General features: G+C 53.3%; 3 protein-coding genes across 4 annotated transcripts in view; all 3 read left to right on the top strand.

Moving 5' to 3' along the window:
- Positions 1-44: 44 nt before the first annotated feature.
- On the top strand, positions 45-13,237 carry LOC122181532 (E3 ubiquitin-protein ligase HECTD3-like). The gene is made up of 21 exons (XM_042874064.1): positions 45-457; positions 1,078-1,238; positions 1,898-1,990; positions 2,292-2,427; positions 2,877-2,992; positions 3,279-3,392; positions 3,850-3,932; positions 4,287-4,452; positions 4,904-4,985; positions 5,903-6,085; positions 6,734-6,786; positions 7,118-7,182; positions 7,593-7,696; positions 8,019-8,138; positions 8,492-8,581; positions 8,951-9,157; positions 9,485-9,614; positions 9,872-9,946; positions 10,163-10,244; positions 10,359-10,430; positions 10,671-13,237. Exons 1-21 carry the CDS (start codon positions 137-139, stop codon positions 10,753-10,755), a joined length of 2,538 nt encoding a protein of 845 aa, XP_042729998.1. The 5' UTR covers positions 45-136; the 3' UTR covers positions 10,756-13,237.
- A 308-nt stretch (positions 13,238-13,545) lies between these two features.
- Positions 13,546-20,373, top strand: LOC122181093 (E3 ubiquitin-protein ligase HECTD3-like). Of its 2 annotated transcripts, none has more exons than XM_042873321.1 (21): positions 13,546-13,579; positions 14,407-14,567; positions 14,821-14,913; positions 15,248-15,383; positions 15,613-15,728; positions 15,921-16,034; positions 16,929-17,011; positions 17,132-17,297; positions 17,513-17,594; positions 17,860-18,042; positions 18,131-18,183; positions 18,287-18,351; positions 18,504-18,607; positions 18,690-18,809; positions 18,952-19,041; positions 19,124-19,330; positions 19,455-19,584; positions 19,746-19,814; positions 19,943-20,024; positions 20,096-20,167; positions 20,269-20,373. In XM_042873321.1, the coding sequence occupies exons 3-21, from the start codon at positions 14,852-14,854 to the stop codon at positions 20,348-20,350; spliced, it is 2,016 nt and encodes a 671-aa protein (XP_042729255.1). In that variant the 5' UTR covers positions 13,546-13,579; positions 14,407-14,567; positions 14,821-14,851; the 3' UTR covers positions 20,351-20,373. The 2 variants fall into 2 exon arrangements, with proteins under 2 accessions (XP_042729255.1, XP_042729254.1); XM_042873320.1 differs by lacking the exon at positions 13,546-13,579 and adding an exon at positions 14,004-14,315.
- A 418-nt stretch (positions 20,374-20,791) lies between these two features.
- The window catches only part of EIF2B3 (eukaryotic translation initiation factor 2B subunit gamma), a 92,465-nt gene continuing 88,765 nt past the window's right edge, over positions 20,792-24,491 (top strand). The window contains exons 1-3 of the mRNA XM_042873322.1: positions 20,792-20,894; positions 21,067-21,214; positions 22,977-23,116. Coding sequence (XP_042729256.1) covers positions 20,826-20,894; positions 21,067-21,214; positions 22,977-23,116 — 357 coding nt within the window. The 5' untranslated portion in view covers positions 20,792-20,825. The remainder of the gene's footprint in view (positions 20,895-21,066; positions 21,215-22,976; positions 23,117-24,491) is intronic.

The raw sequence follows: 24,491 nt of genomic DNA, 5'->3' as shown, positions 1-24,491 counted from the left end.
GCCGCCATCTTGCCCGCGGGCGCCGCCATCTTGCCTCGGCGGCGGGCGGGGTTTGCCGTAAAGCCGCGAGCACCGACCACCCCCCCACCTTCCCTCACTCCTGACGCCGGTGCGCGGCTCGGAGGTGCGGAGCGCAATGCGGGCGGGCGGAGAGGCTCCGCACCAGGTGCTGGGCCGGCTGCGGTTCCTGCTGCAGTGCAGCGAGTGCTTCCGCAGCGCCCGGCCGCTGCCCGCCGCGCTGTGCTACGTGCCCCGCGAGGTGCAGTACAAGATCTGCAAGGACCCCGCGGCCGCCGCCTCGTCCCGCAGCCTGCTCAGCGTCTGGGACGGCCCCGGGCCGGCGCGGGGCTCCAAGCGGGCGGCGCGAGCCACCATCGAGGTGCGGAAGGGCGGCTGCCTCCGCGCTACGGGCGAGGAGTACTGCAACGGCGCGGGGCTGTGGGTGAAGCTCAGCAAGGTAACGGCCCCGCGCTGCGTGGCGGGGCGCCGGGCCGAACGCGGGGCGGAGGGCGGCTTGGGGCCCGCGGTGGCTGCGGAGGGGCCCGGCGCCCGGAGCTAGGGTGGAGGGCCGACCCCTGTCGGCGCCTCGCTTCCCCCCCCGCCGCCTCCGGTTGTCCTCCGGCCGCCTCCCTCCGTGCCTCGTCGCTCCTGTCGCCGCCCCGTGCCCCCGTCCCTTTCGGGCGCAGGCCTTGGCGACGCCGTGAGGCCCGGGGCCTTGCGTGCGGGTTCGTGCCTGTGGAATCGTGCCGTCATTCAGGACGGAAAAGATCTCTGAGATCGCCCAGTCCGACCCCACCCCTGCGTGCCCAGTGAGCGCATCCCCACGGTTGTGGAACACCTCTGGGTACGGTGACCCCATCACCTCCCTGTGCAGCTGTGCTGCTGCATCGCTGCTCTTTAAGAGTAGAAATTGTTCTTAATATCCAGCCTGAACCTTTCCTGGGGAGACTTAAGGCTACTGCCTTTCATCTAATTGCTGTTACCTGGCAGGAGAGCCCAACCTCTGCCTTAGCACAACCTCCTTCAAGGAGTTGTAGAGATCCAGGGGTTCCTTACAGGATGTATTTTCCCCTACAGGAGCAGCTGGAAGAGTACAAGAGCGGCTGTGATCTGGAGGAAGGCTGGGTCCTGGTGTGTAAGCATGCAGAAGGAGGGGACAGGCTGGTCCCAGTTGAATCCACAGAGAGGATCCAGAGGCAGCAGCAGTTGTTTGGGGTTGATTACAAACCTGTGATCAGGTATGGGGTTGTGGCTCACATCTACCCTTCCACATAGGTTGTGGAAAGTGATATGATTCCCAGGCTGCTTTATAAGCACGTGTCTAGCATCTTGCATTCCTTGTAGCTGGGAAAGGTGCAATACGCAGGAAACCTCAAAATCTGTCTCCAGAGTCTGACTTAGAAAAGAAATCAAGGTTTTGCTGCCCACAGTGAGAAGCTGGAGAAGCCTTAAACCTGAGATCCCTATTTTAGAGCCTTGAGCTTATTTGTAATCTGAGCCTACTGTCTTTATTTGATGTCTCGGTTCCTTGCATGTATGAGAGCAGAGAAGTTCTCATCTGCTCATATTGTGCTGCTTGAGATTTTGATGTATTTTCCCTCGGTTCTTTGTGTTTTGGACTGAAAAGTCCCAGCCTGCTTGGCCATTTCTTATATTAAAGTGACGCAATAGGGAACCCAGACATGGAGTTACTCAGTTCTGCTCTGTCATTTTCACCAATGCAGCTGGGGCTATTGACTAGAAGAAGTAAAGACTGTCTGAACAGAACAGGCGTGTGATAAAGATATGATGGAGGATGAAATGTGGTGTGGCTTTAAACCTGAATCTTCCCCTTCCACCTACTTTTCGAGTACCTGCTTTTTTTCCCCTGGGATTCTCTCATTCCATCTTGTTTCAGGTGGGAGCAAGTGGTGGATCTGACTTACTCCCTGCGCCTGGGAGCAAAACCCAAGCCCATGGACCAGGATGAAGCTGCAGTAGAGAAGCTTCGGTAGGAGCTGTTTCATGGTGTCTGCACACTTCAGCTGTGGGTGGGTACAAGCTGCTTTCTCTCCCTTGCTGCTCAGACAGCCTTCTCTTGTAAACTGAGGTGTGGAGCAAGACAGGCAGTGGAGAAGCTGAGCTCTGCTTAACACAGTCTTGTCCTAGATAAGTCAGCATGAACCAGAAAACAAGATGAAGATCAAGGCAGACATGGGCCTACCCATGTCCTGACCCATTCACCTGGCAGGGGTTGATACAGCCTTGCTGTCCCTGGGTCTCTAAGATCATTAACCTCTTTGTCCTGGTAGGTTTGTGCCTCCAACATGGACTTACGAATGCGATGAAGACCTAGTGCATTTCTTGTATGATCATATTGGGAAGGAGGATGAGAACTTGGGCAGCGTCAAGCAGTATGTGGACAGTATTGATGTCTCATCCTACACGGTGAGTAGTTTGTAGGGTAAAGGGACAGGGCTTGATCAACCCTGCTGTGCCATGGGGCTGGGGAGTGTGCGTGGTGGGTGTGCTGTCCTACTCTGGGATGGGCTGGTCTGTGTTATGTGGATGTGGGGGATAAGGCGGAGTTTTGGAAGGGGAATGCAGCTCCTGGATGAACTGTGCAAGCTGTGGTCTGATAAGTAAATACTAATGCTAGCTGCTAAGCTGATTTTAGGGAGAGTTTCATGCTCTTATGCATGTGACATCACAGCACCTTAGCAGGCCAGCCCCAGTGTCTTGTGCTGTCTGTGCTCCCTGTGTCTACCCTGAGGCCAGCAAATAGGAACGGGCCAGTTTGATACCCTCTGGCTCTATGATTCATGACAAAAGTAGCCACTAAGGAGAAACAATCCTATCCCTCTCTGACTTTCTCCTCATTCACTGTCCTTTTCCAGGAAGACTTCAATGTGTCGTGTCTGACGGACAGCCATGCTGACACGTACTGGGAGAGCGATGGGTCGCAGGGCCAGCACTGGGTGCGGCTCAACATGAAGAAAGGCACCATTGTCAAGTGAGGCATCTCTCCCTTGTGTGCTGGCTCACTGCTGGGATGGGCACTGCAGCCCCTGTGCTGTGCATGAGTCCATCGTGGCCCTAAGTTACCGTGCCCTCCCTGCTCCTTGTCCTGTGCTCTGGCTTTGGGTTTGAGCAGCTCTTAGCCAGTGTTGTCACAGGTACCTGGGGGTCTCAGTGCCATCTGCATGTGCTTGGTACAGGTGTGGCCAGGCCGTGAGGGAGGAGCAGTGGTAGTTGTTCAGAAGCAGAGCTCTCTCTTCATTTCTTGTTTCCTTTTGCAGGAAGCTCCTGCTGACTGTTGATACCACTGATGAGAACTTCATGCCCAAGCGCGTCGCCGTGTACGGGGGTGAGGGGGACAATCTGAAGAAACTGAACGATGTTGGCATTGATGAGTGAGTGGATGGAGGTGGGAAGTGTAGTGTGGCCCTTCCGAGGGCTTGAGGCACTGGGCATCCCAACTACAGGCTGTCACGCCAACTGCAGCCTCACTTTAGCGGCTCAGGGTCTTGGGAGAGGCATTTTCCATCTCTCCAGTCTAACACTTTGAAACCCCATTCCCAGTTCCTGGAATCCTGGCCTTTCATATGGGGGGACTTGCTGACGGTTAGCAACTGGCACGGCTGGGTTAATTCAGAGAGCTGTGCTGTCTTATTGAACAAGACATTGCCTACGCCTGAGGTAACAGGAGGTTTGGATATTCGTGTGAGCTGTGTGGCACTGCTGGTCTGGGTTTCTCCTGCAGCCTCCCGTTCTAAAGGATGCAACTTTTTCCTTACAAGCAGCCGAGTGAATTTTGACAGGTTGGGCAAGGGAACAGCTCTGCAGCCTCTGTCTGTGCTGTGCTTGCAGGAGTTACATTGGGGATGTGTGCGTCCTTGAGGACATGACAACACACCTGCCTGTCATCGAGATCCGGATTGTGGAGTGCAGAGGTAGGGCTAGGAGTTATGGCCACATCTATAATGCACCTGTGAGATACTGTACAGTGAGCTTATTTCTGCAGCTTGTACTTGGCCAAGTACTCCAGGGCAACTTGAAGATTTGCGAGCCTTGTGCTTTCAGCCTGTTTTTCTTTTCCTCGCCTCTGATTTTGTTGTTTTTTTTCTCCTCTTCTTTAAATTCCTCATTTCCGCACAAAGGTCTTTCAAACTCAGTGCTCAGCCCCAGAGCTGGTGAAGCTGGTCATGCTCCTAGTGCTTCTACTTGGAGATGGTACTGACGTGCTGCAGCTGGAAGGCTTACTTTCTTGTAGGCTTAGCGTATTATCTGTGGTCTTCCTTTGGCAGATGATGGGATTGATGTTCGCCTTCGTGGCATCAAAATCAAATCCTCCCGACAGAGGGACTTGGGGCTCAGTGCCGACATGTTCCAGCTGGCCAATTTAGTACGCTACCCCCGCCTGGAAGGGACAGACCCTGACCTGCTGTACCGGAGGGCAGTGCTCATTCAGAGGTACTGTATGGGAGTGCAGGGGTGGTGCTGTCTGCAGTGATTGGTGCCCTCTGCAGTGCAAGTAATGGCTGGGAGCTCAAAGCTCAGTGACTCCACCTGGAATGGGCATCCTGGGCCTTGGAGAAAATAGCAGAGGTTTTCTTGGGTAGCTTCCATACGTTTTTAAGAGGACTCTTGCAGCTCAAGTTCAACGTTCTGTGTGTTGCAGGTGCAGCATATCTGTGTTGTGGGGGAAATAGGGGGGCAGATGCACACAGAGTCCCTTGCAAGGGGTGTGTAGTTGCTGCAATGGGAATTTAGTGCTACAGGCTCTGAGATTTAAAACATCAGTGACTTGTATTTGGATCAGTTGTTACTTTTCTGTTTGTGTCTGGAGTGCCTGGCCTGGAATAGGTTTGTGAAGGCCCCTTTCCCTTCAGGGTGTTGCAGTACCTTCTTCTTTGGGATTTAGGTTCATCAAGCTCCTGGATAGTGTCTTGCATCACTTGGTGCCAGCCTGGGACCACACTGTAGGCACATTCAGCAAACTCAAGGTGAGTTCCTCTGTGTCTTGTGGGGCCTCAATGAGGCAGAGCAATTGCACTTGGGCTGTGGCAAGGGAGACAGGCAGCGCTTGTTGCTTTTAAAGCAGCTCAAGGGAAATACCTGGCTGAGCTCCTTTCATTAAAGCCGTGAAAGGCGATATTGTTTTGAGACTGTTTTCCTGCTAGAACATTGATGTGGAAATGTTGTAGCTATGCAGTAAAAAGAATGAAACCAAGGCTCTGGGGGTGAGAGCACATCACCCAAAAAAGGACTCAGAGCGTAGCTGCACTGGGTGTGTGAGCTGGGCATACGTCCCCTCGTAGATCCCAGCCCAGCACACTCTGTTCCCGTACTTGCTGCCAGCAGTTTTGAACTGTCTGTGTCTGAATGGCAGGGCTTCTTACCAGTAACTACTTTTCTGGCTTTTGATTCGTGTCTTTCTCGTAAGACTCAATCATCCTTCCAGTTGTCTGTTTTCTTCACATTCTCTCCCAGAATGTGCCGGGCACTGCTAGGGTAGTCCAACTCTGTGTGCTTCCAGGCCTAGTGCTATAGAACACTGTAATCCCTGTGCCAGCTTAGCCTAAAACCCAGAGTGTTTAAGGATTCTTGTTTGTCTAGCAGAGCTTGGTTTCATTACAAGTAGGAGGAATAGTAAGACTCTTGTTCTGGTGAAAGTGAGGGAGAGTCCAAGCAACATTAGAGTGTGAGTATCAGATGACTGCTGATGGAGGGAGAATTGGGCTCGGTCTGTCTCTTAAGCCAGAAAGGAAAGTTTTTGGAGACAGAAGATCAGCTAGAGAAAATACTGTTGAGGAGAATGTGGCTGTGTGTGGGAGATTGTGGTTCTGGGGAGAACCTAGGAAGTAGGTAATGTGCTTTGGGCGCTGGACACTTCTGACGTTTAGAACTTACCTGTTGGCAGCATATCAAGCAGTTCTTGTTGCTGTCCAAGAGGCGCACGGCTCTCATTACACAGTGTCTGAAGGATTCAGAGACAAGCAAGCCCAACTTCATGCCACGGCTCTACATCAACCGACGTCTGGCTATGGAGCACCGAGACAACCCTGCCTTGGATCCCAGCTGCAAGAATGCTGTCTTCACTCAGGTATTTCTCCTTCTGGAGAGGAGCTCATGCTTTGAGGAGAGTGGAGCATCCTAAAACCAAAATGAACCAGGGGGAGGTGGGTGGAGGGAAGAGCTTGGGAGCTAGAGTTACCTGGTGACTTCAGGGCTTCTTTACGTGACTCGTAGGCTCTACAATTACATGTGCTGATGATCTCTTATCCAGGAATATCTGAATATCAGAGCTGATGTCTTTGTTCTGTATTAGGCTTTGTTGTTGACACGTTGCTAATGCAGAGCATAACAATCTTATTACACTGAAAGGACAGTAGAGACTTCTGTGACAATAATAACGCAGCTGCACACAGTCCTGTGGTATTACAGCAGCTCTAATATTCCTCTTGTAGTTCTCCCTCTGCCTCCAAAAGATCTATTGCTCAATGTGTGCACAAACAGTTTTCAGTGTGCAAATGCATTTAGTGTACCTCTGAAGCTAGGAAGCTGCAAGTGGTGTAAAATACTGTAATTATGTCATGTTTTCAGAAGTGAAGGGCCCCTAGGCCATTTAGGGGTTAGTTTCAGTCAATATTTAAGGGTTTGAAACAAACGAGATTCCTTCCAATTTCCAGTCTTCACTTGGCACCATTTCTTCTGGAGAGGGGATACCAGCTTTGATCTCTACTTGTTGCAGGTGTATGAAGGCCTGAAGCCCTCTGACAAGTTTGAAAAGCCTCTAGATTATAGGTAAGCCACATTGGGTGTAGGGAGGGGATCAGTACTGGGAGCATGTCCTCTTTAACAGCAGGGTGTTTGGCAAGCACCTGTGTGCCCTTTGTGCCCTCTGGAGAGGGTTTGCTAGGTCAGGAGCCAGCTCAGACACGGGACAAGGGCCTGTTCTCCCAAGGTGTTTCCTCCCTTCTGAGATTGCTGACTTGAGACTGAGGTTGTCTTAAGCCCAGGCTGCTATGCCCTAGGCCTCTGGCTTCCCTGCTCTGCCTGCTGCCTCCTCAGTTTCTCCTTGGATCTGAGTGCACGGAGCACCCCCAGCAATTCAGGCCTGCCTGGTTTTCTACAGGTGGCCGCTGCGTTACGACCAGTGGTGGGAGTGCAAATTCATCGCAGAGGGAATCATTGACCAAGGTAGGGGATGTGTGGGCAAAGGGGCAGACTTGGAGGTTGACGGTGCAGTTGTTGCTGCAGGGGCTCTCATTTGCTCCTGGTGTTATTGCTGCTGCAGGAGAAAGGGAAGGCAGGTCACCTTGTCCTGCCACCCTCTGCAGTGCTGTGCATGAGGAGTACTGCGTGCTGACACTGGTGTCAGACCTCCATTAGTCACTAGCAGCAGCTTTGACAGTGGCTGTCCTACATGGGCCAGGCAGTGGTGTTACTTCTATTGTCTTGTTTCCCGTGGTGCCTTAGGGCTGTGACAGGAGTCTGCTATTTAGCTCTGGACTTTGTTGGATCAAAACCCCTAATCTTGCTTCTGTGCTCCTGAGAGTCAGCACACAAGCAGTTTTATCACTAAAAATGCCATTCTTCTGGGATTGCAGGTGGTGGTTTTCGGGACAGCCTGGCAGACATGTCGGAGGAGCTGTGTCCCAGCTCAGCAGACACTCCTGTGCCCCTGCCCTTCTTTGTGCGCACATCTAACCAGGTGCTGTGGATTGGGATGCTTGAGGCAGAAAGTGGAAAGTGCCCAAAATTGTGCCTGACAAAGCAGAACTGTTCGTATCCCCCTTCATGCCTGAGATGTATATCTTTGCTAGTCCAAAGCCTATTCTCATTAACTACAAAGGACTGAGTATGTTGCTTTGTGACATCTGGTTTTAGGATAATTTGATAAGTGCCTTACTAGGAACATTGCCACGGAGATTATGGGGTCTAGCCCTCTTCTGTTGTGGAAAATTCCCAGTGTCACTGCAAGAGCTGCTTGTAGTTCTTCATGCTGGGCTGAGTGTTGACTCTTATGCTTGTAGGGTAACAGCACTGGAGAAGCCAGGGACATGTATGTCCCCAACCCCTCCTGTAAAGACTTCCCAAAGTATGAGTGGATTGGGCAGATCATGGGAGCAGCTCTGAGGGGCAAGGAGTTTCTGGTGAGTTTTAAACCCCGTCTCTGTGTGGAGGTTTGCCACAAAGGGAATTGCCAGTCCTCTTGTGCCACTTGTTCAGCAGGAACATGGGAAGGTCCCTGTGATCATGCACTGGGACAAAAGGTGTCTGTCAGGGTTTGGGGCTGAGAGCTCACAGCCTGAATTTGGTGAGATGCTGCAGGGAACCTGAGGGAGGGGGTCTTGTCTCTGCTCAGTTCTGTGTAGGCCAAGGTACCTGATGAGCCCTGCATGTAGACAGGGAATGTGGTGGAACCTCCACCGTGGTTGAACCCCATCTCTATCCTTGGGGCTATCTCCTTTCTCACAAACTCAGCAGAACTGCTGTTCTCCTTCAGGTCTTGGCTCTTCCTGGCTTTGTATGGAAACAATTAACAGGGGAGGAGGTCAGCTGGAGCAAAGACTTTGCTGCGGTGGACTCGGTGCTGGTGAGAGGCTGGTGAAAGGCTGTGCCTGTGCCTATTCCTTGTGACGCTCTGCAAGACTGTGATTTGTGTACTTGCTCCTGTGTTGTACTTGCATTTTCCAGTGATGAGTTGACGAAAAATGCACAGAGAGGGCATTATTAGCATTTAATACATCTCACAGCTGATACAGACAAAGCAGTGCTGACTCGCTTTCAGCACACACAATGCCCCAAGGTCTGCTAAAGCAGCAAGTGCAGCTGTAGGGCAGCATATCTCATGCTGCACTGTTGTCTCAGTCATTCTAGCCCCTGTCTGGGGAAAGCAGATGATGAGGGACCAGGTATATTTCTGCCCACTGGGCATCTCTCTAACAAGCCCTCATCTGGGCAGGTGAAACTCCTGGAGGTGATGGAAGTGATGGACAAAGACACTTTTGAGTTCAAATTTGGGAATGAGCTGACCTACACGACAGTGCTGAGTGACCAGCGCATGGTGGAGCTGATTCCCAATGGCAGCAACACCGTGGTCCGCTATGAGGACCGTAAGGAGTTCATCCATCTGGTACAGAAAGCTCGACTGGAGGAGAGCAAGGAGCAGGTAATGCTCTTCCATAGTGTGAGTGGCCACTGAATTTCCATAGACAGCCAGTGTGTGTAGTGCTTAATGTCCCTGTGCTCGTTAGTGCAATAGCACACAGTCCTTTAGGGTGGTGGATGGCAACATAAGAAACAGAATTTTATTCCCAGCTCCAATACAGTCTTCCTAATTGAACTGGAATGCGTTTCTCTGGGATCCTATTCCCCTCTGCTGGTCCCATGGAGCATGGGAGCAGTCACTTGGCTTCAGTTCAGTAGCACTTGGGCTCAACCCTGAGCCAGGAAAGTAGGCAAGACACACTGCTCACCTGCCTTGCTTCTTTTTCAGATCATGGCTATGCAAGCTGGGCTGTTGAAGGTAGTACCCCAAGCTGTTCTTGACCTCCTCACTTGGCAGGAGCTGGAAAAGAAAGTCTGTGGAGACCCTGAAGTCACAGTTGATGCCCTGAAGAAACTCAGTAAGTGAAGGCCCTCTGCTGAGAGCTCATTCCCTGAAAGCAGAATGACTGTCTTCCTTCCCATGCTGGGCCAAGGGGGCTGTGGGATGCACATAGTAGCTTTTATTATGATGACAGAGTGGGTCTGTGGTCTTCTTGCCCTTAGTTGAGTGCTAACAGGATCAGGAAGGGTCCATGGATATGAACGGGATGCCATGCTCTAATTTATCCAGGAGGAGCTGAGATCTCTAAAACTCCTTTTCTGTATCCTCTGGCAGCTCGCTTTGAGGACTTTGAGCCACTGGACACCCGCGTTCAGTACTTCTGGGAAGCACTCAACAACTTCACCAATGGTGAGTGATTTGCTCTGCCACTGCACATCTCCTCATGCTGTGACAGCCCCTAAGTGCTGGCTGGGAACTGAGGGATTGAAACCACCCTCGTTGCTGCCTGGAACAGATGGGAGCCAAGCAGAGCAAGCTACTGGGACAAAGGAGATACCTGCAAGTGGCTGTGCTTGATCTCATATTGCCCTGGCATCTGTTGATACCTTTGTTCTCCCTTCACAGAGGATCGCAGTCGCTTTCTCAGGTTTGTTACTGGCAGAAGCCGCCTCCCAGCACGGATCTACATCTATCCTGACAAACTAGGGTGAGTCTGTTTCTTTTTCAGACTGCAAGGCTAACGGACCAAACGAATCTGTGGTCTGCTCTTTTCTTCCTTGTTGGTTTGTTGATTCTAACCAGTTTGTCACCTTTCCTCAAGCTCTGAGACGACAGATGCATTGCCAGAGTCATCCACCTGCTCCAGTACCCTCTTTTTGCCCAACTATGCCACGTAAGTGTTGCAGCTTCTCTGCCACTGGGGGATTCTGTGTCTGGGCTCTCAGCCTCTATGCTGACCCACAGAGCCCCATTGCTTTACCACGCAACAGCGTCATGTGGCTACTGTGATATTTTTTAATTTTTTTTGTGAGCAGCTTTTGAAGCATAGCCTTCATCTTGTCATCTCAGATGCAGAAAAGGCAATTCCTTCTTGTCTTTTTTTTTTTTTTTCTTTCCCCTCATCCCTCCCTAGAGCCAAGGTATGTGAAGAGAAGTTACGCTATGCGGCCTACAACTGCGTGGCCATTGACACAGACATGAGTCCATGGGAGGAGTGATGTTGCAGCCTGACCAAGCAGCATGGACAATCACTTGACAAAACCATACAATGGGAAGAGCTCCCTTGTTCCCCCAGGTTATGTATATATAATAAACATCTAGGTCTGAAGCCTGGCTTCCTGCAGTGGTAACCAGTACCACTTTGGACACAGACATTTGGAACTGGCTTGGAGTGTAAATGTTATTGCAGTAATGAAACCCTGTTCCCAGCCCTCATTCATCAGAAAGGCCGGGTAGGCTTTTGCAATGAGTTTCTTCTCCCAGTGTTCCCATTGCAGCTCCATAACTTGCTCTTGCTCTTCCTGGGCTGTGCTGTGCTTTGCTCCAAACAGAAGTGGGTAGGGCTACAGAGTTGCATGGCAGGTTGTGGTATGGGACAAAGAACTGTGAGCTGCAGCTGAGAGCATTTGGTGTACAGAGGTCACTGTGCCCTAGCCCAAGTGTCCTGACTGCATTCCTTTGCTTTGTTCCTGCTTTCCCATGAGGTCATGGACATGAGATCATTCATGTACGCTTGAGAAGTGAAGCAGACCGGTGGTGGGTGCTGCAGGGGTGCCTTTGGCCACCAGGTGTCACGACAGGCTTGCACAGTGAGAATGTGGGTGCTGTGGGGTGCTATTATGTCACACAGAACCTGTGACCACCCGTGGTTCTCCGCACCATTGCACAGCAGCAACTGCTGGGGGAGCTGCTCCCCTGCAGGAGACGGGAATGATTTGCTTTTCTCCCTCTCTATAGTCTTCTGATTCTGCATTCTGCCCAGGGCATGCTGGTAGCCTAGCAGCTGTTCTCCCAGGCTCTTTGAGCCTAAAAGCCTGTGTTACAATTAATCTGTTACGGTTCTCATGGAGATGTGCAGGCAGGGCCAAGCTCTTCCAGACAGCAGAGGTGGGAGCAGTATCAGGCAGAGCAGCACTGGCCTCTGCTCCTGTCTGCCATGGGAGGAGAGGTGGAGGGGTTGAGGGAGACAGCCTTCACCGCAGGAAGAAGAAGAGAAGCTCTGTGTGTTTCTGAGCTTGGAGCAGGTCAGTATGTGACCAAGCAATGGGCAAGGAGAGCTTTACGACATCAAACCATTCTTGGATTTTTCCAGCCCTGGGCAGGGCTGGTGCTTGCCTAGCACTGTGAGCTGCCCATGACAGTCTGCTTTTACACCCTGGCTTCGTCTTCAGTCTGAGAGCTGCTGGTCCATCGCTAGTGAGAGCCACTGAGTCACTTGTGCTGGAGTGGGGCCAGCGCTGTGAGTTAGGATTTATCGTGTCTGAGCACATCATGCCTTACTCTCTTCTGTTGGAATCTGTCATTCAGAAATTGCTCCTGGTTGTAAATGAAGTCATTCCACTTACCAGTTTTCTTGGAAACTGCCATTATTCCCAGAACTGCTAAGGGGCTGCGCTGAAAGGAATGTAGGATCAGCAGAGCCCAGGCTTGAGGTCTCCTTGCATTGCGGTGAGTGGAAAGAGTGTAGGGTGAGTAGGAAATTCCCTTTTGGCAGCCCTGGCCTGCGGCAGAGCCTTCCACACATGATGTGCTGGGTGCTAAGCCCTGTCTGCTGGAGGTTTTTTTTTGTAAATCCTAGAGTTATCTCAAAACTGAGCTCTATGACTTTGCAGCTGATTGCAGCAGTAAAGTAGCACAGGGACAGGGCAGTGTGTGATACCCTTCTGCTTTGGTGGCTGAGTCACAGCCCAGTGTGTTTGCTTTTAAGTCATCATGAGTGAGCTGGTGGAAAGGCTCTGACCTGCTGCTTTGGCCACGGGCAGGAGTGCTGGAGAAGAAATCTTCAGCATCACACTAAGAGAGCAGCAGGGTGAGATGGGGTTTGAAGTGGGCCATCCTAAGTCCTGTCTGGATGCTGATGGGGTGGAATCCATGCTGCTTTCTCTGACTTTGCCTGCTTAGCAGTGAGAGAGGCCTGCAGGAGGGTGGGTTGTTTACCTAGGGAACTTGAAGAAGGAAAGATGAACTCTAGTACTTTATTGCAGGGTGTGGACAGGTGCATCTTGGTTTTTATTTTGGAGGACTTGACAGTGAGGTGACATCTGTGGGGATGGACAGGCCCTGTGCTATGGCAGTGTGCCCATTACAGCAGGAGGCCAGGGGTGCTTTCATGAGTAGCACAGAGAGCTGTGAGCAGGAGCCAGAGCGTTCCCCTTCTATTGCTGAGACTGGATTTGGTTGAGGTCAGTGTTTGGGCCAGGAACATCCTGAGCTGTTACTGGACAGAGGCTATGTCTACAGCTGGCTAATAGGTGTGCAGGGAAGAAAGAGCAGGGGGGATCAGTGCTGTGACATCTCTGAGGAACCCCTCTCTTCCCCCAGATTTCAGCTTGCTGAATTGTCCTAGGATAGCTTCAGGTGATTAATACACACGTGTAGACTAGCTGTTCTTGTTCTTCCACTGCTACCCTGAAGTATGACAAGCTATAAATAGGCAGATGGGAGCTGTCTGTCCCTACTAAAATAAAATGAACTAACCAACCCCTGGTGCTGCTTCTATTGATGTGTCTGCTGAGGGATCTGTGTAGTGCTGTTGTGTTATATGGTGCTGGAGAGGGATGTCATGAGCTGGAAGAGAAGCAGATTGTGGTCCTGGGGCCAGAAGAGCCCGGCCCTGGGGCAGCTGCTATTGGGTGACGCCCTAGGGCTGGTGTTATCGCAGGCAGGGATGGAGCTGGACTATGCCCTGCTGTGATAGTAGGCAGCTCAGGGGGAGACCTTTGAGCTCTGCCAGCCTCTGCTGAACGCAGATGTTGTGTGCCCAGCCCAGGGAGCTCCGTGCAGCGCAGGGTGGGGCTGATAGCTCCCCACCACCTCACCCCGGTATGTGACAAGCGCCTGAACCACGATGTGAATCATCGCGAGGTGACCGAGTTCAGAGCTAAAGCTGCCCCGGGGCGGGATTCCGTGGTACGAGCCTCCGTGGGCAGCGCCGTGCCCACCCCTTACTTTCCCCTGTAGCGTGACCCCAGCAGCCTCTCTTCCCCGACGAGACGGAGCTTTTCCCGGCGTCCGGCCTGCTTGTCGGGCTCGGGGCCGGGCGGTGCGGGGGCGACGGGAGGAACGCGGCCGCTTCCCGGCACGGCGGCCGCGGGTGGGGCGATGACGGCGGCCCCGGGGACCGGAGGCGGAGCCGAGGGCGGCAGCGGGCGGAGGCGGCGGCGGTGGCCGGGGTTCCCGGAGCCGGGCGGAGGCGGTGTTGCGGTGCGGGAGCTGTGCGGTGCGCGGCTCGCAGGTGCGGAGCGCGATGCGGGTGGGCGAGGAGGCCACGCACCAGGTGCTGGGCCGGCTGCGGTTCCTGCTGCAGTGCAGCGAGTGCTTCCGCCGCGCCCGGCCGCTGCCCGCCGCGCTGTGCTACGTGCCCCGCGAGGTGCAGTACAAGATCTGCAAGGACCCCGCGGCCGCCGTCTCGTCCCGCAGCCTGCTCAGCGTCTGGGACGGCCCCGGGCCGGCGCGGGGCTCCAAGCGGGCCACCATCGAGGTGCGGAAGGGCGGCTGCCTCCGCGCTACGGGCGAGGAGTACCGAAACAGCGCGGGGCTGTGGGTGAAGCTCCGCAAGGTAACGGCGGGGCGGCGGCCGGGGGCACCGCTGTCGGTTCCGTGCCCGCTTCGGGGGCGGGATGTGTCACTTCGGGCCGGGTGTGCTTTAGGAGCACCTGGAGGAGAACGGGGTCTGTCATGAGCTGGAGGAGGGCTGGGTCCTGGCGCAGCGGTTTGGAGATGGGGGAGATAAGTTGGTACCGGTGGATCCGGTGGAGAAGATCCAGCAGCAACACCAAACCTTTGGAACGGATTACAAACCTGTGGCTAGGTAAGGCCCACACAGCTGCATCCCGCTGCCGTGCAGTGAGACCTAGAGAGGGACCCAACCATTCCAACCCCTTGGCTCCCCCAGACAGCCATCCCTGCTATCCCATTAGTCTATGGAGTGACACCAGTCCTCCCAGTGCTGTTCCCACAGCCCTTGGGCACTGCTGGCACCTCTACACCAGGCTAAGGCAGGAATCACATAGGTAAACCAAGCACTGACCCTCCATTTTCCTTTACGTGATCCCTTCATTTAGCTGGGAACAAGTGGTGGACCTGACATACACCATGCAGTTGGGAGAGAAGCCCGTGTCAGTCGAGCCGGATGAGGCTGTGGTGCAGAAGCTTCGGTACAAGCACAGCTCGCGGAGTGGTGCCACAGTGCCCTGGGGGAGACCATGTCTGCAGGGCTGGGAGGGCAGGTGATGGCTGATGCCTTCTGCATCAGTGCCACCCTGCGATGGCCTTTGCTCCAGGGCCTGTTGGAGCAACTGCGTAGTACTATTCCTGCTGGGCTGGGGTGGCCATAAACACCTGGTATAGTAGTGGAGATGCAGCTGCTCGGGGCCATCCTGTGTGCTGACAGCAGGATGCTGGGGCTGCCTTGATTTGGGCCACGGCGCTGATGGGTGGGTTTGGGGCACAGCGTGGTCTTCTCATTCTGTTAGCACGGATTCCCCATAGGTCGATGCCTCCAAATTGGAGCTATGAGCAGGACATGGAGCTGGGGCGCTTCCTGTATGACATCACCGAGAGGGATCAACACTGCAAGGACTGCTTTAAGGACCACCTCAACAGCATAGAGGTCTCCTCACAGCTGGTGCGTTGTGGGGCTCCATTGTCCCCTACACTCTGCTGTGGCACAGTTTGCCCAAGCATCCCACAGCTGCAGGGAGAATCACCTCCATGAGAGGAAGGGACAGTGGTGGTCTCTGCTGTTTTAGTGAAGCTGCCAGGAGATGGGCATCTGCAGAGAAACCATCCTGGGCATGGCTGTGGTTTGCCCAAAGGTGCTCAGCTTCCTCCCTCTGCTCGTTGCGCTCTTCCAGAATGACTTCAAAATAACCCACCTGACAGACAACCAGGGAGACACCTACTGGGAGAGCAACGGGTCCCCTGGGCAGCACTGGGTGCGGCTCCACATGAAAAAAGGCAGCGTCATCAAGTGAGACCTGAGGATGTCCCTTCCCTGGTGGTGGTTGTGGCAGGGACATAGTCTTCCTCTCGAGCGCAGCTTTCCCTGGGCTGCAGCTCGAGGTGGAGGCTCCTGGAGGACACAGCCCTTGGGACGCCTCTGGGGGCATCTCTGAGCAGCTCGGGATGGGAGGACAATGCTGCATTGTGCTCTTGTCCCCAGGAAGCTGTGGCTGATGCTGAACGCATGCATCAACTCCTACGTCCCCAGGCGGGTGGCTGTGTATGGAGGGCCAGCCAACAGGCTGCAGCACCTGAGAACTGTCTTAATCAATGAGTGAGTAACGAGAGAGGAGCAGCCTCGGCCCAACTCCACCTGCCAGCCCAGCACCTTCATTTCTGCTTCTGAGCTTCATCTATGCTGTGTCAGCTGAGCTGCAGCTTCCTCCCAGCTAGGGGTTTTGGAGGGCATTCCTCCTCTTTCTTGCCTCTGGGGGTGCACCGCTGCTGCTGCCTGAGTGCTTTCTGAGCACCTCTGCCAGGCTGTAGCTGCAGTGCTTTACCTCCCCATCTGCCCTGCATCCTCATAGTGTCTTTCTTGAGATGGGCACCCAGAAGTGTGAATGTTTCCTTCTCCTCCTCCCCCATGACTCGCCTGTTTGTACTTTTTGGATGATTTCTGTTTGAAGAAACACCTGTGAGACCATCGAGGTCCCTTTCCTGGCAGCAGGAGCTGTCTCCACTCTGCATGCCGGCAGCCGCAGTTGTTTTTCCCTGCATACCCATCGGTCTTTGCAGGGACCTTGGCAGAGGCTTCGGAAACACCAGTGAATCACAAACCGACTCACTCGTTCTCTCAAATCACTGCTTCCTCCAAAAACGGACCACCCTCACTGTGCCTCTCTTATTTATGTGGCCAGTTCTGCTCCAACGTCTGTGCTGAAGCAGCCGCTCATGGCCACTTTGCCTTCCTGCCCTGCTTTGTCTTTGCTGACTCTGTGCTCTTTCCTGGCTCTTCTCTGGATGTGGTTCCCACCTCCTTCAGGACATCCTCTATGTCGTGGGCAGCCACTCCTCTCTGCTCCATCCCCTCCTGCTGCAGCCCTGGTGAGCCTTAGGGGCTTTTGCCACTGAGGACTTTAGGATGCTGGCATGCCCTTGGTGGGAACCCAGCTTTGTCTTCACCAGGGCTGTGCCCTGCAGTCTTGCCATTAATCTGTGCTGCCTGCAGGAACAGCTATCAGGATGTATGCATCCTACGTGACATGAAGACCCACATGCCAGTACTGGAGATCCGCATCTTGGAGTGCCGAGGTGAGCTCATGCATGGGGTGAAGCCACCTCTGGCTTTTTCCCTGCCCCACCAGCTGCTTTGTGGGGCCATGGGAGGAAAAGCTGGCATGCACCTACAGCACTGCTGTCCTTCCCTGGCAGAACAAGGGTACAACGTCCGGCTGCGAGGGATTAAGTTCAAGTCCTTCTGGGAGAGGGACTTGAGCCTCAACGCAGACATGTTTCAGGCGGCCCAGCTGGTGCGCTACCCGCTGCTGGAAGGGGTGGACGCAGATGTACTGTACCACAGGGCCATAGTTATCCAGAGGTACAGCATGGGGACAGCAACAGGAAGAACGATGCTCTGGCCTCCAGCATGTGTCATGCTTAAAACCTGATGGCTCCTTTCCTGTGTGTGATATAGATTTTGCCTTGTGGTTCCCCATTCAAGCATAGCTGCTTTCAGTGCCTGGGGGTACTGTGCTTGCTGTGGGGCTTGGAGACCCTACACAGCATCCTCAACTTCTCCTCCCTGGTCTTCAGGTTCATCCAGCTCCTGGACAGTGTCCTGGGGTACCTGATCCCCATCTCCGATGAGAGTGACAGCAGCTTCAGTGTGCTGAGGGTGAGCATTCTCTGGGCTCCTTTGAGATGATGTTGGTAGGACCATAGCATCTTGGGCTGGGTTGGGTGCCCTGGGACATGTCCCCATTTTCTCTGCACTTTTCTTTGAGCCAAGGAAGACAGACCAGGGCTCACTCTGCTGTTCTGTACTTCAGCTGTTGCTGGAGGGATGGGGGAGCTGAGCATCCCCTGTGATGCTGAGGAGGGAAAAAGGGGGCACGTGGGGCAGGATCAGGCCTCTCACCCCGTTGCGTATTCTCCGTTAGGGCATGAAGCCGTTCCTGCAGCTGTGCAAGCTGGGCAAAACCCTCGTCACCCATTGCCTGCAGAGCTCGGAGAGCAGCCCACCTTGCATGCTGCCAAAGCTGCTCATCAACCGGCAGCTGGCCCGTGAGCACCGGGCTCACCCTGAGCTGGACCCTAGTGGCCGGAACACAGTCTTCACCCAGGTACAGCAGCATCAAATCGAGTGCTTGATAAGTTGGCATCATTCAGCATCGCTGCCTCTCCATCCTCCTCCATCATGTTCTTCTGCAGGTGTATGAAAACCTGAAGCCTTCTAAAACCAACAATCATCTCCTAAACTACAGGTGGGTTTTCAGCTTCGTGTCACCTCCCTGGAGCAGGATGCAGGTGATCAGTGCTTCTGTTCCTCTCGGAGGAGGTTTGCACAGGGCTGTTGCTTCCCCACAGGTGGCCTCAGACCCACAGCCAGTGGTGGGAGTGTGACTTCACCACGGAGGGCGTCATTGATAACGGTGAGAGCTCTCCTGTCCCTCCCTGAGCAGAGTTTGGGGGTCTCTGTTGTAATGGTGCCCTGCTCTGCACATGTGCCCCATGGGTAGAGGTGCAGGTAATCAAATCCTGCAGGCTCACTGTGTCCCACACTGCAACCTCTTCTCCTTTGCAGGCGGGGGTTTTCGGGACTGCCTGACAGACATCTCAGAGGAGCTGTGTCCCAGCTCTGGTGATGTCCCCGTGCCACTGCCCTTCTTTGTGCGCACATCCAACCAGGTTTGGCACCCCAGCCCAGCAGCATCCTCCCAGCAGACTCTGGGCAGAGGCTGAATTAGATCTCAGTGCCTCCCCCCCACAGGGTAACAGCAGCAGCGACACCAGGGACATGTACGTCCCCAACCCCTCCTGCAAGGACTTCCCTAAGTACGAGTGGATTGGACAGCTCATGGGAGCAGCCCTGAGAAGCAAGGAGATTCTGGTGAGCGTGGCACTGCCTGCCTGGCTGGCAAACAGTTTTGATGTGGGTCAAATCCATACCACCAGTTCCCCTGCCACCATGTCCCTTGGCTGGATCATCCTCAGCTGGTGCTGGGGTGGGCACATCTCCAACCCCTCTGCAGGTCCTGGCTCTGCCCAGTCTGGTGTGGAAGCAGCTGTCAGGAGAGGAGGTCATCTGGAGCAAGGACTTTGCTGCTGTGGATGTGGAGCTGGTGAGCAGGGTTGGGACCGTGCCCTGTGCTCCCATGGCTGCCTGCAGCTCTGCTGTGACAGCGTTGTCCCTTTGGCTGGCAGGTGAAGCTGCTGGAGATGCTGGAGGAAGTGGACAGGGAGGCCTTCAACTTCATGTTTGGCAAGGAGCTGACCTACACAACGGTACGGAGCGACCAGCGTGTGGTGGAGCTGATCCCAAAGGGTAGCAGCACCGTGGTGCGCTTTGAGGACCGCAAAGAGTTCATCCATCTGGTGCAGAAGGCTCGGCTGGAGGAGAGCAAGGAGCAGGTAATGCCACGGTCCCAGCCATGCAAGGGGATGGATCGCTTGTCAGGTCCTCCAGGTACTCTCTGTTTGGCCTGGTTGTTCACAGTGGGTTGGGGGCCTGCTGCGGTGACATGGCTCTCCTCAGGTGGCAGCTATTCGTGCCGGGCTGCTCCGTGTGGTGCCCCAGGCTGTGCTGGACCTGCTCACCTGGCAGCAGCTGGAGAGGAAGGTCTGTGGGAACCCTGAGGTGACGGTGGATGAGCTGAAGAAGTTCAGTAAGTAGCGGGCAGCATTAAGCTGTGCTCATGGCTGCTGCTCGTCCTCCGCCTGCGTCCTGTCCTGTGTGGAGACAAGTAGTCATCCTGCACCCTGGCACCCCACCTTGCTGTCCTTTTGGAGCTCTACTCACAAAGCCCCTTTGTGTTCCTTGATACAGTCACCTTTGAGGACTTTGACAGCACCCGCATCCAGCAATTCTGGGATGCCCTCAAGAACTTCACCAGTGGTGAGCGACCACTGTTCTGCTCTTCACCCACTGGGCCGGGCCTGCAGGGTCACTTTTTCCCCTGGGAGTGTCCCTTGGCTTTCCCAGCTCTGAAGGTGACCCCAGCTCTGTTCCCTGTCCTTTCTCAGAGGACCTCAGCCGATTCCTCAAGTTCATCACCGGCCGCAGCCGCCTCCCTGTTCAGCTCACCATCTACCCAGACCGGTCCATGTGAGTCTGGCTGTCCTGCAGGCTGTGGTCCTGCCATGCGGACCCCTGACCCATCTCTCCTTTCTCCCAAGCCCTGAGCGGTTGGACATGATGCCTGAGGCCTCCACATGCTCCTGCTCCTTGTTCTTGCCCAAATATTCCTCGTGAGTTTGCCTGGGGATGAGGACGCTCAGCCTCCCCACCATGGGGGGCAGTGGGAGAGTTCGGGGACAGCCCCAGCCCTAACCCGGTGTCTTGCCCTCAGGGTCAAGATATGTGAGGAGCTGCTGCGCTTCGCCGTGTATAACTGCATGTCCATCGACACTGACAAGAACACCTGGGACTAGTGGCAATAAAACCACTAATTGGTCACAGTTGTGTCCTTGGTGTGGAGGGCGCCTTGCGGGGGCTGTGTGTGTTGTCCTTTTCCCGGCCATGGGAGCACCCCCATTCTTAATTCTTCTTGTCTCCGTGATCCTTTGGGTTCACTGGTTCCCTCCCATCTCAATGCAACCAGACTGTGGCTTCCGGCTGCCCGGCTGGAGATAATCCCCCCTTCCTCCTCTCCCCTCCCGGAAATTGTCCCCCTACAGACCACTCCCTGCATTGCATCCCGCAGCCTCCCTACTGTGCAGTTCCACTCCAGGCCGCACGGGGGCGCTGTGCCTCCCCGCAGCCAAACGGCAATCCACGGCTCGGTGATCCCGCGCTCCTCCCCTCGGTGCTCCTTTCACTGACCCGGCCGCCAGGCTGGGAGGTGATCGATCCGATCGGCGCTCTCCCGCCGCTCTCCGACATCGATGCGCTCGGCTCTCCGGACGCATGCGCACTGCGCGCCGGCGCCGCCATTGTGGTTCTGTCAGAGAAGTGCTGGGCGCCGGCGGAGCGGAGGTAACGGCGGGGCCGGGCGGGAGCGGTGCGGCGGCGGCGGGAGAGAAGGGGAGGCCGCGCACGCTTCCGAGCAGCCGAGAGGGGTACAATCGGGCCGGGCTGAAGCGAACCGGTGTAACCCCGGCTCGGTCCGGTGCTGCCGTGGGTGAGTGATGCCGTTTCTGTGTGGCAGATGGAGTTCCAGGCCGTGGTGATGGCGGCTGGAGGCGGCTCCCGCATGACGGACCTCACCTCCAGCGTCCCGAAACCGCTGCTGCCGGTGGGCAACCGCCCCCTGCTCTGGTACCCGCTGAACCTCTTGGAGCGCGCTGGCTTCGAAGGTGAGGCGGAGCCCGGGGTGGGGAAGAGGGCAGGCGGCCCTGCTGCCTTCCTGGCACCACCTCCGTCGGTCGTTCCTCCACCTGCGACTGGAGCCGCTGTTCCCAGCGTCGTGCCTTTTAGCTACAGGCTACGTTCCTGTGCATGCTCCCTTCTCACCCCTTGTCATCCCTCTCTGGCCCCCCACCAAGGCTCTCCTCATCCATACACTTTTCCTAACTTTGGCGTCTTTGCTGATGTTGTTAATCAGAAGTCTTCTCTGCATTTATTTCTGTGAGTCATTAATAACAGTGGTGTGAGCTGCACGTCAGCTCTCTTGGATGGCTCCTGGTGTGTTGTTCCAGTTTGGCCTGAAGTTCAGGGTTATCTGCCCTGTGTGAGGCATTTAGTCATTGCTGCAGAGGGCAGCTCAGTGCTGGGACTCAGGCAGAGCAGCACAGGTGGAGCTGGCAGCCTTGTAATGCTTGCTTTTGTACTTTGCTTTTTTGCTGCTTCTTTCGTTTCTCTTCAGTGACTGCATCGCAGAGCATCTCTTCGACATTCTGTGCTCTGTGTTGAGAATGTGACTTTTTTCCAGACCAATGCTCTTTTCTTTGGAGATGTACCAGTCAGCATGCACGATGTATTCACGTTAGCTTATTACTGTTTTGTTGTCTGAGAACAAAGGGAAAAATAAATGTAGGCCTTTGCCTTTATTTTGTCTTGTTAAGAAATCCTTGAGAACCTTCATGTGTCCTTTGAAAACTTGGCCACGTGAGGTTGCACATGCAGCTTCAGTAAGCAACTAACCACCTCCTTGCTTTTCTTGCTTCTGCTCCCTGACCAAACAGCACATTCTTGTGTAAATTGTGCAGTAGTATGGATTCCTTCCCTGGATCATAATTTTTATTATTTGTTAGGTGGCAATTTGGTTCTTACTACTTGCTTGTGCTAACAAATAGGTATTCCCCAGTCTGATTCACTGCTTCCCTTTTGTCCCAACTGCAAGCACATCATCCTTCCTAATATTTAGGCCTTTGTCCTCCTAGCCAAATTTATGCTGAAATGTGGGCTTACAGCCTCCACCTGACACCAGTTCCATTTCCACTGGTTACTTCTTGCCCCAGTTCTAGCTGGCATCCTGCACAGGAGTGAGAGGAGAGCCCTCCAGTAGCTCTGGTACCAAACTGTCACACAACTCCCATACAGCTCTCCTGTTTACAGTTCTTTTTCTGTTAACAGTTTCAGGAGGACATCATTTTTGACCCATGCAGATATATTCTTACCATGGTTTTGTCGTATGGTAGGAACTTCTTAGGCAAAGGGCTGTACTGTTTGCTGCACTTTGTTTAAAATCCTGTGGAGAATGTAATGGATGGGTGGTGGTTTTTTAATTTTTGTTATTTTCTTTTTAACTTGAGTTTGTGCCTGCTGCTTTTTCTTTGAGGCCAAGGGAAAAGATTTCTCACTTGTTTTGTTTTCTCATTCATTTTTCTTCCTACAAAGCTTCTGTTCTCAAATTCTTTGTTTTTGAAAATTTGCTGTCATGCCACCATCAATGTTCTTCAAATACACTTTTACCTTCTCTTTTCTAGGTGCAATGAGTTTGTTGTTCACAAATGACTCTATTTCTTTGCCAAGCTGGTGATGGCAATAGTTTAACCAATGCATTGCGATGCTGTGCTTGGTGGTGGTGTCCAGAGAGCTATACAGCATTGGGTAGGGTGAAAGGCAAAGCTCCAGAGTGTTGCTGCTGCTTGATCTCATCCCACTTTCCTCTTCTAGAGGTCATTGTGATTACAAGAAAGGAGATCCAAAAAATGCTAAACTTGGACACAAAAATGAAGCTGGACTTTGTGTACATCAGTGACAACGCGGACATGGGTACAGCAGATTCGCTGAGGCATATTCACCAGAAAATAAAGGTATTCTTGTGCTTTATTGACCTTGACTAGAACACATTTGTTTAAACTCACTCCTTTTTTTTTTTCTTTCTTTTTTTTCCCCATTACACTTTAATACCCTGAGAGCTGTGCCACGTAATGCTATTGCAGGTAGCTGAATTTCCCAATCTGCGGAAGCTCTGACTGCTGTGAGATCACCTCACAGGGGAACCCAGACAAGGACTTGAGTAGAAATGATAGTTAGGAAGGCCTGAGCAAATCCAGGCTGGGCACTCGATGCATTTTAGTCCTTGTTAGCTTTCTGGCAGGTTAATAAAGAGGTTGTATTTGCTCATATCATTTTTTATATGGTGTATGTTAGCTGCTGTCCAGTTTGTGCCTGGGAAAGCATTTCTGGAGAGGTGCAGTCAGCTTAGGCAACGCACTGATATGTGAGGAAGCTTAGGCTTGGTCCTTTCCATTAGGCTTCAGTTTTCTGCTTGTAGCAGCTTGGTCATGTGATGAACTCTTAGATAAACAGTGCCCAAGTGTGGTAAAGGGCTACTTACTGCGGTTGGATGCTGTTCTAATAAAAATGATTATTTTTTGAGTTTTAATTTCTAACTGCAGAAATAAAAATGCTGTAGTATAAGGCAGAAATGCTACTTGGAGCTCATACCAGGATCTGGGATGGAATTTTGTTTATGTGGTTGTCATATGCTTAATCTTTCTGATTTGTTCCCTGTCTGTTTAGGCCGTCTTTTGTCTTCTTCAGGCTCTGTTGAAGGTAATAAACTGCAGTATAGCAGGCTGTATACTTCCAAGGTAGACTCCAGTCAAGATAAGAAGAAACTTTCCAGACAAATACGGGTGTCCAGGTGGCACAGTGAGAGAGGTTTTGTAAGGTATCAATGTACAGACTGTAACAAATCAAACTGCAAATGAGGTGTAAAGGGGTAAAACAAAATTAACAGAATTGTAGTTTAACTGATGATTTCTGTCATGTGGAGAGCTGCACTCCATAATAACTCGGCTACTATTTTTTCACGTGTGTGTGCAGTAAGGAAGTCTGTCTGCATGGCAAATTTTGACCCAGGCCTTCCAGTTTTATTGCCTGATCAGAGCAGTCAGCCCAGCAGGCTGGGTTTTTGGCAATGCAGGCAGTTCTGTTAGGGGAAGTCTGAGAGACAGTAGGAAAGTGTGCGGAGGGGTGAGAACATAGACTGTGTTGTTAGAGGAGGCAGTGTTGTGTTAGGGGTTAGAGAAGAAGGGAGGCAACATTCAAAACCAGCCATTTGCTTCAGTAAACTTCTGTGTGTGAATGGCAGCAATTGCTTCTCCCCTTTTTTTTCCTATGTCTAGCTTGACTGGCCAGAGAGAAGAAATAGTGGTCTCTTATTTGAAGTAAGTCTGTACT

The sequence above is a fragment of the Lagopus leucura genome, unplaced genomic scaffold, assembly GCF_019238085.1.
Source record: "Lagopus leucura isolate 7727_CA_CO unplaced genomic scaffold, USGS_WTPT01 Super-Scaffold_100009, whole genome shotgun sequence".
In the NCBI taxonomy this organism is placed as follows: domain Eukaryota; kingdom Metazoa; phylum Chordata; class Aves; order Galliformes; family Phasianidae; genus Lagopus; species Lagopus leucura.
The sequence above is the reverse complement of the archived record's forward strand: the minus strand, read 5'-3'. Positions and strand labels throughout refer to the sequence as shown.

What these genes read in the sequence shown, in the direction of transcription:
- LOC122181532 (XM_042874064.1), top strand. Translation starts at nt 137, where the DNA reads ATGCGGGCGGGCGGAGAGGCTCCGCACCAGGTGCTGGGCCGGCTGCGG. An exon ending in AGGGCAGTGCTCATTCAGAG is followed by an intron (nt 4,453 to 4,903) that starts GTACTGTATGGG and finishes TTTGGGATTTAG; the next exon opens with GTTCATCAAGCTCCTGGATA. An exon ending in ATCTATCCTGACAAACTAGG is followed by an intron (nt 10,245 to 10,358) that starts GTGAGTCTGTTT and finishes CCTTTCCTCAAG; the next exon opens with CTCTGAGACGACAGATGCAT.
- LOC122181093 (XM_042873320.1), top strand. Translation starts at nt 14,004, where the DNA reads ATGCGGGTGGGCGAGGAGGCCACGCACCAGGTGCTGGGCCGGCTGCGG. An exon ending in GATTACAAACCTGTGGCTAG is followed by an intron (nt 14,568 to 14,820) that starts GTAAGGCCCACA and finishes CCCTTCATTTAG; the next exon opens with CTGGGAACAAGTGGTGGACC. An exon ending in AGGGCCATAGTTATCCAGAG is followed by an intron (nt 17,298 to 17,512) that starts GTACAGCATGGG and finishes CCTGGTCTTCAG; the next exon opens with GTTCATCCAGCTCCTGGACA.